This window comes from Pristis pectinata, chromosome 3 (genome assembly GCF_009764475.1).
Source record: "Pristis pectinata isolate sPriPec2 chromosome 3, sPriPec2.1.pri, whole genome shotgun sequence".
Classification (NCBI taxonomy): domain Eukaryota; kingdom Metazoa; phylum Chordata; class Chondrichthyes; order Rhinopristiformes; family Pristidae; genus Pristis; species Pristis pectinata.
The window spans coordinates 56,192,154-56,204,647 of NC_067407.1; the positions used below are offsets into that span (position 1 = coordinate 56,192,154).

General features: G+C 39.2%; 1 protein-coding gene across 2 annotated transcripts in view; it reads left to right on the forward strand.

The window, feature by feature from the left end:
• The window catches only part of suco (SUN domain containing ossification factor), a 79,603-nt gene that overhangs the window by 35,884 nt on the left and 31,225 nt on the right, over positions 1 to 12,494 (forward strand). The window contains exons 5-12 of one of the 2 annotated variants that reach the window (XM_052012179.1): positions 3,464 to 3,595; positions 3,811 to 3,994; positions 6,111 to 6,234; positions 6,943 to 7,064; positions 9,325 to 9,392; positions 9,582 to 9,689; positions 10,185 to 10,290; positions 12,198 to 12,218. In XM_052012179.1, the coding sequence (XP_051868139.1) occupies positions 3,464 to 3,595; positions 3,811 to 3,994; positions 6,111 to 6,234; positions 6,943 to 7,064; positions 9,325 to 9,392; positions 9,582 to 9,689; positions 10,185 to 10,290; positions 12,198 to 12,218 (865 nt within the window). The remainder of the gene's footprint in view (positions 1 to 3,463; positions 3,596 to 3,810; positions 3,995 to 6,110; positions 6,235 to 6,942; positions 7,065 to 9,324; positions 9,393 to 9,581; positions 9,690 to 10,184; positions 10,291 to 12,197; positions 12,219 to 12,494) is intronic. The other variant, XM_052012180.1, reaches the window with a different exon arrangement.

Sequence of the window (12,494 nt, forward strand, 5' to 3'; positions counted from 1 at the left end):
ATATTAGTACCAACGACATAAGTAGAGAAAGGAATGAGGTCCTGAAAAGAGACTATAGAGAAATAGGAAGGAAGTTGAGAAGCAGGACTTCAGAGGTAGTAATTTCTGGATTATTGCCTGTGCTAAGTGACAGTGGGTATAGGAACCGAATGAGGAGGAGGTTAAATGCGTGGTTGAGGGGTTGGAGTAAGGAGCAGGGATTCAGTTTTCTGGATCATTGGGGCCTCTTTTGGGGCAGGTATGACCTGTTCAAAGAGGATGGGTTGCACTTGAATCCCAGGGGGACCAACATACTGGCGGGGAGGTTTGCTAAGGCTGCTGGGGAGAGTTTAAACTAGAATTGTTGGGGGGGTGGGATCTGTACTGGAGAGACTAGGGAAGAAGTGTTTGGCTCTCAAATAGAGGAGGCTAGGATTAAGTACCATAGGCAGGTGATAGAGAAGGGACGTGTTCAGACAGGCTTGAGATGTGTCTATTTTAACGCAAGGAGTGTTGTGAACAAGGCGGATGAGCTTAGAGCTTGGATCGATACTTGGAGCTACGATGTGGTGGCCATTATGGAGACTTGGATGGCTCCGGGGCTGGAATGGTTGATTCAAGTGCCGGGTTTTAGATGTTTCAGGAAGGACAGGGAGGGAGGCAAGAGAGGTGGGGGAGTGGCACTGTTGATCAGAGATAGTGTCACGGCTGCGGAAAAGGTGGACGTCGTGGAGGGATTGTCTATGGAGTCTCTGTGGGTGGAGGTTAGGAACAGGAAGGGGTGGATAACTGTGCTGGGTGTTTTTTATCGGCTGCCCAATAATGACAGGGTTATTGAGGAGCAGATGGGGAAGTAGATCCTAGAAAGGTGTGAGAATAATAGAGTTGTTGTGATGGGGGATCTTAATTTCCCCAAACATTGATTGGCATCACCAGACAGTGAGGGGTTTAGATGGGGTGGAGTTTTTGACATGGTATGTAGCTAGACCTACAAGAGGAGAGGCTGTGCTTGATATTGGGTAATGAACCTGGTCAGGTGTCAGATCTCTCAGTGGGTGAACATTTTGGTTATAGTGATCATAATTCTATCTCCTTTACGTTAGCACTAGAGAGGGATAGGAACAGACAGGCTAGAAAGGTGTTTACTTGTAGTAAAGGGAATTATGAGGCTCTCAGGCAGGAAATTGGAAGATTAAATTGGGAACAGATGTTCTCTGGGAAAAGTATGGAAGATATGTGGCAAATATTCAGGAGGTTTTTGTGCAGAGCTCTGCACAGACATGTTCCGATGAGACGGGAGTCATGAAAGGATACAGGAACTGTGGTGTACGAAAGCTATAATAAATCTAGTCAAAAGGAAAAGAAAAGCTTCCAAAAGGTACAGAGAGCTAGGTAATGTTAGAGATCTGGAGGAGTACAAGGCTAAAAGGAAGGAACTTAAGAAAGATTAGGAGAGCCAGAAGGGGACGTGAGAAGGCCTTGGTCGGCAGGATTAAGGAAAACCCCAAGGCGTTCTACAAGTATGTGAAGAGTAAGAGGATGAAATGCGAAAGGATAGGTCTTATCGAGTGCAGCAGTGGGAAAGTGTGTATGGATCTGGAAGAAATAACAGAGGTACTTAATGAATACTTTGTCAGTATTCACCACAGAAAAAGATCTAGGGGATTGTAGTGGGGACTTCAAGTGGCCTGTAAAGCTTGAGCATGTAGATATTAGAAAAGAGGTGGTGCTGAAGCTTCTGGAAAGCATCAAGTTAGTTAAGTCACCGGGACCGGATGAGATGTACCGTAGGTTGCTGTGGGAGGCGAGGGAGGAGGTTGCAGAGCCTCTGACGGTGATCCTTGTGTCGTCCATTGAGGTGGGAGAGGTTCCGGAAGATTGGAGGGTTGCAGATGTTGTTCCCTTATTCAAGAAGGGGAGTAGGGATAGCCCAGGAAATCATAGATTGGTGAGTCTTACCTCAGTGGTTGGTAAGCTGATGGAAAAGATCCTGAGAGGCAGGATTTATGAACATTTGGAGAGGTATAATATGATTAGGAATAGTCAGCATGGCTTTAAGGGCAGGTCCTGCCTTATGAGCCTGATATGAATTTTTTGAGGATGTGACTAAGCACATCGATGAAGGGAGAGTAGTAGATGTAGTGTATATGGATTTCAGCAAGGCGTTTGATAAGGTACCCCATGCGAGGCTTATGGAGAAGTTGAGGAGACATGGGATCCAAGGGGACTTTGCAGTGTGGATCCAGAACTGGCTGGCCCACAGAAGGCAAAGAGTGGTTGTTGAAGGGTCGTATTCTGAGTGGAGGTCTGTGACCAGTAGTGTACCTCAGGGATCTGTACTGGGACCCTTACTCTTTGATTTTTATAAACGACCTGAATGAGGAAGTGGAGGGGTGGGTTAGTAAGTTTGCGGATGACAAAGGTTGGGGGTGTTGTGGATAGTTTGGAGGGCTGTCAGAGGTTACAGAGGGACATAAATAGGATGCAGAGTTGAGCTGAGAAGTGGCAGATGCAGTTCAACCCAGATAAGTGTGAAGTGGTTCATTTTGGTAGGTCAAATATGTTGGCGGGATATAGTATTAATGGTAGGACTCTTGGCAGTGTGATCAGAGGGATCTTGGGGTCCGAGTCCATAGGACACTCAAAGCGGCTGCGCAGGTTGACTCTGTGGTTAAGAAGGCATATGGTGTATTGGCCTTCAATCGTGGAATTGAATTTAGGAGCCGAGAGGTATTGTTGCAGCTATATAGGTCCCTGGTCAGACCCCACGGAGTATTGTGCTCAGTTCTGGTTGCCTCACTACAGGAAAGATGTGGAAGCCATAGAGGGTGCAGAGGGGATTTACAAGGATGCTGCCTGGAATATGGAGCATGCCTTATGAAAGCAGGTTGAGGGAACTCAGCCTTTTCTCCTTGGAGAGACGGAGGATGAGGAGGGACCTTATTGAGGTGTATAAGATGATGAGAGGTATTGATAGGGTAGATAGAGGCTTTTCCCCAGGGCTGAATTGGTGGCCACAAGAGGACATAGGTTTAAGGTGCTGGGGAGTAGATATAGAGGAGATGTCAGGGGTAAGTTTTTTTTACTCAGAGTGGTGGGTGCATGGAATGGCCTGCCAGAAACGGTGGTGGAGGCTGATATGATAGGGTCTTTCAAGAGACTTAGATAGGTACATGGAGCTGAGTAAAATAGTGGGCTATGGGTAAGCCTAGTAATTTCTAGGGTAGGGACATGTTCGGCACAGCTTTGTGGGCTAAAGGGCCTGAATTGTGCTGTAGGTTTTCTATGTTCTATATGAGAAGCAATCAGAATGAAAGCGAGTATCTACTTAACAATCGTTAAGGCTAAGTTTCTGTACATTTAAAAACAATGCTTGATTAGTTCGGGGGATGTGTTTCTATTAAGTTTCTTAAAGTTATTCAGGCAGTTTGGAGGAAGTTCTGAATGAAGCAATATGTTAAACAGTGTTATTATTTTTTTATAGTGCAATAGAAAATTCCAGTGATGATATTCCTGTAATAAGCTATGAACAGTCAAAAGCTGACTGTGAAGCTGGAGGGGACAGTGAGGCTATTCCTCAAAGCAAGCCCCCTTCCTATACCAGTCTGCCTGAAAGGTGAGTGTTGCTCAAGGCTTATATGGCTTTGCAAGATGTATTTTCTCTACTGTGCTGGATGTGCAGTGCCTGGTTGCTTCATGCTCTGCTTGCTTATTATTGTACAAATAATATTACAAGAAATGACCATAATACAAGTAGAAAATGTACTAATAGCTGTTATGTTTCTGGCTGCAGAATGAAGGATTTGGAAATAATTTGTTTCTTTATTATAGTCCTCAGGAAAAATCTAATGAGGAGCAATCTTCAAATGGCAAGGGAAAAGCACCCAATTCCAGTTCTGAACCTGTTCTTTCTGAGATTCCAAAGACAGTTGTGCCCAAAGCTGACAAAGAGAAGCCAGCAATAGAAAAAAATTCCAACAAAACACAGGCCTTACAGAAGGAAGAGTTGGCAGAGGTCAGAATTATTTCAGTACAACATCATGTTAGATGTGTAATTTTTATGGTTAGTTGAATTTTCATTCTCTGGAATGCCCAGATATTTAATTTAAAATTGCATGGTGTCTTAAGTCTGCCCCCTGCGCCCCCGCCCCAGGGCAATTCTTAGAAATACAAAGGCCAGTCCTGAAAACTATCTTGGCTTTAGCAATAAAATAAGCCAACATTAAAATATCAATGAAATGGGTTATAAATTAAATTGTTTGATTAAAAGCTTTAAATGAGAGCATTTTTCAATGTGGTTGTTCTGTGGAGAGTCTGGTATCATCTTCATTAAATTGAACAAAGAGCAAGAAGACATTGTCCAAGTTTTTAATAACTGCAACCAAAGATCTGTGGATAGTAGTTGGTTGCTGAAATTCTACCCATTCTGAAACACTTCCCATTTCTCATTTTCATGTCGTCAGTTCAAAGTCTGATATTTAACCAGTGGAAAAATTGGCTGTTATTTTTTAAAAAAGTGGTTCAGAAGATATTTCTTGAATATACTTGGTAACGTTTGATGAATAGAGTTGAAAATTTGTTTACTAAAGCATTTTGTATTCATTATCATTCAACACTTGTGAGGGAACTTAGTTTAACTGACTGAAAGTGACATTTTTGTAAAGTGTGTATATATGATACTTTTGAGTTTTTCCAATAAATTTAAGTGATTTTCTTAAAAGCTTTTGAGAGTGTACCTTTTAGTGCTGGTATATCTTAAAGTTTCAGCTTTTTTAAAACAAACTTTAAAAAAGCACCTCTTGGTCACAAGCCCCAGGTCAAATCACTGTTGTAAGCAAAGCCTGATTCTATGACTTCCTTTTATTTTAAAAAAAACGTAGCAGAGAAAAAAAATAGAAACTAGTTGCACTGGATGTGGTTTGCTTTTTTAAAAAAATGCATGACTTTTTGCACCTGTTATGCTGCCAGCTCATTTAATTGAGCTGACAATGCAGTCAAGCAGGAACATGAGAAATAGAAGCAGGTGTAGGTCATAGTGACCCCTGGGCTGGTTCTGCCATTCAGTGGAATCATGACTGAACTGGTTTTGACCATTACTCAGCTCTTATGACTGATTCCTACAAGTCTTAATTCCTCTAGTTCAAAGATTTATCATAGCCTTGAATGTATTTGACTCTGCCTTCACTGCTCTCTAGGGTAGACAGTTGCAAAGATTTGTGATCCTCTACGAGAAGAAATTTACTTCTCATCTGTCTTATTCTGAAACTATGCCTAGTATTTTTGATTTTCCCCAACAGGGGAAACATCCACTGTACGTCCTCCTTGTCTAGTTTCCTTGGAATCTTGCATCTTTCAATTCTTGTTCTACTAAACTTCAGTGAGTATAGATGGCCAAAACTACTTAGTCATTCCTCATTAGACAACCCTTTTCATCCAGAATCAATCTAGTGAAATGCTAGTCCTCAGTGCCATCGTGCTTTTATTTTGTGTAGGACTTGATTTTTTTAAATTCCATTCTACACTAGTCTCTAGAATTTTTGTTGGATGACCAAAAGTTATGAATTTGGAAGTTTGCTTGACAAGGATTATTACTGTAACAAGCAATTTATAGGTGCCAACTTGAGGCTTAGCTGAATTTGGGGGTGGGGGGGATGGGGGTTGAAGTAGTTATTCATTGTGCCTAGATCAAAAAATGAGCTGCTGAAGGAATTCAGTAGGTCAGGCATGAGCTCTTCCAGCAGTTCCATTCTTCTTTTTGCTCCAGGTTCCAGCATCTGCAGTCTTGTCTTCATTCATTTATACCTATGTTGTGTGAGGGTTTATTTGTCAGGGGGCAAAAAAGTTTCAGTTGATGGGAAAGGTATTTTTCCTGCAACTTGTCAAGTATTTGTCTGAAAATTGTAAAATTGACTTTTTGGGTCATGAATGGGGGGGTACTGAAGTTGGAGTCAAGAAATGATCTAGTGCATACAGGCCGAGAAGGAGATGCACCAAAGTACTAAATAGTTTTTTATTATGCTTGGCAAAATCTTGTGTTTGAAACAGTGAAACTTTTTTAAATTAGTCAAGTATCCATAATAGTCTAAATGCAAGTCCATATGAATTTGAACTTTTGTTTTTGACCCATGTAGGATACTGAAGTTCCAAGAGGAGTAGATGTTGGAGATTCTTCTTCAATTCCATCTAAAGATCCAGGAGATATTCCCTCATTTGATGAATGGAAGAAGAAAGTCATGGAAGAAGAGAAGGAGAAAAGTATGTATTGAAAAATCATTGAGATTACCTGAGTAAATGGAAACAAAGGATGGCATGATGGTACATTAGTTATTGCTCCAGCGACCTGGGTTCAATACTAACCTCTGTCACTCTGTGTGGAGATTTCACTCTTTCCTTTAATCACATGGGTTTTCTCCTGGATTCTCAGGTTTCCTCTCTGAGAAATAGGAATAAAACTACAGGATCAGAAGAGATACTGCGGTCCCATTGCCTGGTTCCTAAAATTTTGTTACTTAGTCACTTCGTTAAATGCCTATCCAATTCTCCTTTTAAGTTTTTCTACATTATCTGCCATAAAGCATCTCTTTAATTTACTTCTATGGTGTGAACACTTTTGTGCGCATTGGTCAACTCTGATCTAAGTACTCCTGCTTGTAAACTTGCATCTGTATTCCAGTGCTCATTCTGGAGAGTGCATTTTCCATAGCCTAAATTTGACTTATTTGCAACTCCGAGAAGGTGAGAATTGTTCAGACTTTATCAATACTTTGAATATTAAGGATGAGTAGACATTAAATAATTTCTCTATTTGTATAACTGCACCATATTTTAATGGTGAATTTAAACTTTAAGTTGGTAAGGCTCCTAGTCAAAGGTAGTATTAATGAACCAGAACAAATTGTTTTTTTTTGCGTTTCAAGTAATAACTTGAAGTTAGGACTAAAACAATGGATGACTTTCTTTCAGGCCAGTCACTGCATACTTCTAGTGGTGGGCTTCATTCTGGAAAAAAGCTACAGAAAAACTTCAACAACTATGCCTCTGTAGAGTGTGGAGCAAAAATTCTGGCTGCTAATCCAGAAGCTAAGGTATTGCATATTTTAATCAAAGGTTGTTTTTTTTCCCCCCACGTAGTAAGTATGTTGTCTTCTGTTGTAGCGTTTTTATGGTTCCTTATCAGTGTGTTTCCATTGAAGAAAGGAATGCTAAAAGGCTTGACCTGTTTGTGTCAAGGATAGTGTAGCAGTGTTGTGCCCCTCAACTTGGTTTGCCCTCAGCCTCTGTCCTCTGACCATAATTACTTACCACATTAAGGACGTGCATGTGTGCCTCAACAAAAACAGGTCAAATCTGAATTCCTCCTGGCATCCCTGTGTTGTGTGGTAGTGCTGTGGCAAGGATGGCACTGGCCAGTTTTAGTTGTGCAGTACAGTTGAATGTTTTCAGTGAAGTTCAATGCACTTGCCAGATGAGGATAACAAAACAAAAACTTTCTCAAAGCAATGCTCAATGGACTCATTGGGCTCAGAGTGGGCATTCTAATCTTCTTTTTCTTAAATGTTAAAGGTACATAATTTCTCACAAATGTGATCAAGTCTTAATTTACATCCTACTATAGTAAATTCTGGTTTGATGTAACAGTGATATGATGTCCTTGAACGGAAGGACCTTAGGAGTGGGAACAGATATATTTGTGCATAGAACACAATGGCAATGCTAGCATTTATTGTTCCTTGCATTTGTCCATTTCCAAGTGTCTTTGTTGGGGGGGGGGGTGGTGGAGAGGAGTGATGGACATTTTGCTACTGTGTGGGGTGCACGCAGTGTTGGGTGACAACTTTGTTTTACCCAGATTTGACAAAATGTTGATCTATTTCCAGGTTTGAATAGTGTGTGACTTGTAGTTGCTGGCATTCCCATTGCCCACAAGTCATGTTCCTTGGGCATCCAAGGTCACTTGTTTGGTTCTGTTGACATTGTGGTGGGGTGTTGCAAATTTTTTAGTTGATATACGCTGCAGCTGAGGGTCACCATAGTGAAGAGTGAATATTTGGTATGGTGGCCGGTGTGCCAATCAAACAGGCTGCTTTGTCTTGAATGTTTGTGGCCCTCGAATGCTATTGGAGCTGCATTCATCCAGGCAAGTTGAGAGTAGTACATTATTCTTATGATCTTCCTTTCTCCAGAAGCCTTTCTACCATCTAAAGTCAGAAGGTGAGTAACTCATTGCAAAAAGAAAAGAAATCCAGCTTCTGACCTTTCTCTTGGTTGCTGGCCAAATTAAACTACTGATTAATATTATGTTAATGTGGGATGTGATGACAGTGATCGTGCTATTGAGTGCCAGGTGGGGTGTTTGGATTCCCATTGGAGATGGCCATTGCCTAACAAGCATGAATGCTACTTAGCACTCTGGTTGAGCCTGGAAATTATCTGGGTCTTACTGCACTCAAGTATTATCTATGGAGTTGTGATTGACATTCAGTGTTGAGCAGAGAGCAGTGTGTATCCACTTTTCTGACCTAATGAGGAAGAGCAAGTAATTTATGAAACAGCCGAAGATGTTTAGGCATAGTGCATTGCTTAATGAACTCCTGCAGTAATGTCCTGGAGCTGAATTGATGGGCCTGCAAATAACTCTCAAAGGTGGAAAGTTTTAATTCCCAATGACCAATTTTGGTAAAGTTTTTTTTTGGATGAAATGGGCAATCTGATGCTCCCTTGATTTCTTGGCAGTCATTCGCTTCTTGTTGGAATTTAGCACTGTTGTCCCTTTTTGGATCAAGGTTATTATGAGGTTTGGAGCTGGGTGGGATGAGTAAGTGGAGCATGATTCCATGGTTGACTACCCCTTTAATGATTCAGGATAAATCGGTGAAATTTTAGTGGACGATTAAATCTGTCCTACTTTTACAGAACTGGATATATCTATGCAGTGTTCCATTTTGTCAGGTAGATAATTGTCATATAGCTGTACTGGAACAGCTAGTACTAGAGCGAAGGCATTGGCATAATATCCATGGTGTTTGCTTTTTGCTATATTTGGCATACTCAGCTATTTGATATTAAGTGTAGCCAATTAAAATGATTGAAAATTGGCTTTTGTGCCAACAAGAACATTTTAAAAAAAAAACTCACTGCAGGAAAAGGTGGATTTAAGATGAAAGTAATCCTACATGTAGCATTTTGTTTTATACAAGTGTTAAATTTCTGCAATGGGAATATGAAAGATATAAAGCTTTCACATTTCCTTTTTGACTCTTTAGATAAGAAGGGAGTATTTGCATTTTTTAAAATCAGTATAAACATTTCATTACTGAAGGTGTTTATTACAATTTTGCCTTGCAGAGTAATTCAGCAATTCTAATGGAAAATATGGACTTGTACATGTTAAATCCATGCAGCGCCAAAATTTGGTAAGTGGTAAATTTGGGCCAAAAATTTTTTTAAAGTTTCTCCTCATTAAATACTTGCGCAGCTTCCTGATGCTTTTGTTCTGATTTGATACAGGTTGTGCACAGTTATAGAATGCAATTGAAGGTGGAATGACTTCCTGTTTTAATAGTTTCATATTATTACAGCAATATGACATTCTCATTTTGTAGGTTTGTAATTGAGTTGTGTGAACCCATTCAAGTCAGACAGCTTGACGTTGCAAATTTCGAGTTATTTTCATCTACGCCAAAGGACTTTCTAGTTTCCATCAGTGATAGGTATGTTTTATTTAGCACTATTTAGAGGTTTTATTCCATACTTTTTTGTTTAATGTAAAATCAGTGCACCCTAAACCAAGATGATTTTATTTAGTTTACTCCTAGGTGCATAAATTCAAATTCATGCTTGGGTAAAGTAAAATACTGCAGATATTGAAAATCTGAGATAAAAACAGAAAATGTTAGTAGTTCTGATCAAAACAACATCTATGGAGGATTTGAGCTGAGTCAACACTTCGGGTTGCTGACCTTTTGAAGGACCTAATGAAAGGTTGCTAACCTGAAATATTAAGCTTTTTTGTCCATAAATGTGCTTGACCTATTTACAACATTTTCTGTTTTATTTTGTACAACAGGTGAGTGATCTCCTTCCAAATCACTTTGATAGTGAAGCTGAATTTTGCTGTTTGTGTGGGCTAAAATTTAATGTTTAAATAGTTTTCTAAATAAGTCACTCATAACCACTTATTTTCTTGTCACCTTCTTTACATTCAGGTATCCCACCAATAAATGGGTTAAACTCGGCACATTCCATGCTCTGGATGAGAGAACAGTGCAGAGCTTTCCTTTAGATGAGCAAATGTATGCCAAGTATGTCAAGGTAAAAGTATATTTTGTTTTCAGAAATGGTGCAAATGAAATAACTAGCACTTCATTACTGCTCAGAAGTCCACTTCTTTCAGGAACGTATTGTAATGTAATCTGATAGTAAGTATTTTTAGCTTTCATGAAGTTCTGACTATTGCAGCCTGTGCTATCTGCTAGTGGCATCCTCATTACTTAGTTATGCAGTAATAGTACTCAAACTACAAGGTACTATGTATAAGCCTAATATCCTTGTAAAACATGTCTTAAATGTTTGTGTGTACTTCAATTCTAAATACTTCCAACATGTATTTGCTGCAATGGATTCAAGTGGTTCAAACTATTCTTACTGAAAACCAGTGTTTGGTCATTTGTGGTCTATTTTCTTTAATTTCCATACGATAATTTATTACCACTGGTTTCATAGCTTAAGGATTTTTAGATACTGTGCAGCATTTTTGTTGTCCTTTTTTGAGGATTGCTTTCTCTCGCCAGTTTCTGGCAAACAAGTCTTGTATACCCAGAAGGAACCCCAAAGTAATAAGTCTGACCTGAATTTGGGCATTCACATTTTAAACAAAAATGTTCTTCTAAATGCGTGATCTTTGAGGAATCAGACAAGTTTGCATTGCAATTGTTGCTAGATGTTTGAGACATGCAAGAACTGGCGAATGTGAGCATCCATCTAAAAAGGGTGTCAATAAACAGCTTGTACTTCATTCTGTTTCTCGCTGCTGCTTAGTCCATGTTAAGTTGCTCAGTTGTCGTTATTAATGATTAAGGACTTCTTGAAGTAGCTTTATCACAACATATGGGGTTTACAGACCTTAGCAACTTTGTCTGAAGAAACTCGTGCACATCCAAAAGTAGTCAAATAAAGGTTGGTTGGGTTTGTTAGACTTGATTTAGAACGTCAGAGTGTGGAAATGGGTATACTTAAAAATCTGTAGTGGAGACTGGGGAGGCTGATGAAGCTGCCTTTCCATTGTCAGCCACATCTTTACATTGAATTTTAGATTGTAGATCCTTTACTGGAGGGGTGCTTTGTTTTGTTAGTTCAGCACAGTGATGCTTGTACAGCCACTGTTTCATAATGTGTGTATGTCATATGACTAGTACTTTTCTCAAAGTGAAATTTTGCTTGTGCATTGCCTTTTAAACTAACATTTTATATCTGGATAATGGGTTATAATTAACAGCTTGATATTAGGTACATGTGTGATTGCTTCATTCAATGGTTTGAGTGCAGGCAAATATTTTGTGGTCGATCCCTATTATTTTAATGGCAACAATCATAATTTCTGTTATTTTTTATTTTAAATCATCTGGTTTGCCAGGATTGTTGACTTTTTTAAGTATTTGTGTTCTTTTTTGCTCAACTGAAAGGTGCAATCCTGAGGAGTAGCACACTCTTTGCTTCCCTTTTTCTTTCCTTCCCAATAAAATGGAGCACTCCAGTGCCATATGGTGATTTACCTGTCCATACTTGAAGGGATGAGAGCTTTGTGTAGAACTTCCAGTGCTTTGCTATGGCATCAATATTGTGACGTTTTCACTGAAATATAGCTCAAATGCTTGTGAGCATTCTGTTTTGCCTTAAGTAGCTGAAATTAATGTTGTGCTTTTTTTAACGTTAAATAAAATTAATATAATGCAAGGCTGGAAGTATCCTGCAAGGATGTATTTGCAAATCTTCAAACTCTTTGACAAATCTATGGCTGATTTTTAAAGAGTTCTAAATATCTGGAAAACTTTTGTATTTTGCTATTTCTTTAAGTTCTTCAGAGCACAATATTTGGAGAAAGATTTTACTTGGAAAATGTTTGAAAATAATGGTACTGTGATCTTTTTATAGCATGTAGTGATCAACCTTGACTGTTACTACTCTTACTGACATCTTTTTCTCCCTTTCTCTTGCTTCAGATGTTCATCAAATACATAAAGGTTAGCATTAATAGAAGTTAATCATGGATTGGAAGTTTCCTTTCTGGAGACACTGCAAGCATGCATGAAGTACAGCATTGCATGCCTTTATTAATGAAGTAACATGCATTGGCAAAACTAACAAATCATACTTTTAAATACCACTCCAACTGGAAAAATTTAGTTTATTGCACTGTTTCTGTCAACAAATATTATTTTGTCTTAATACCTTAAGAACTTTGAAGTTTGGTGAAAATCTAATAAGTATATTCCTCTCAATGAATTTGCTCCCAGCTA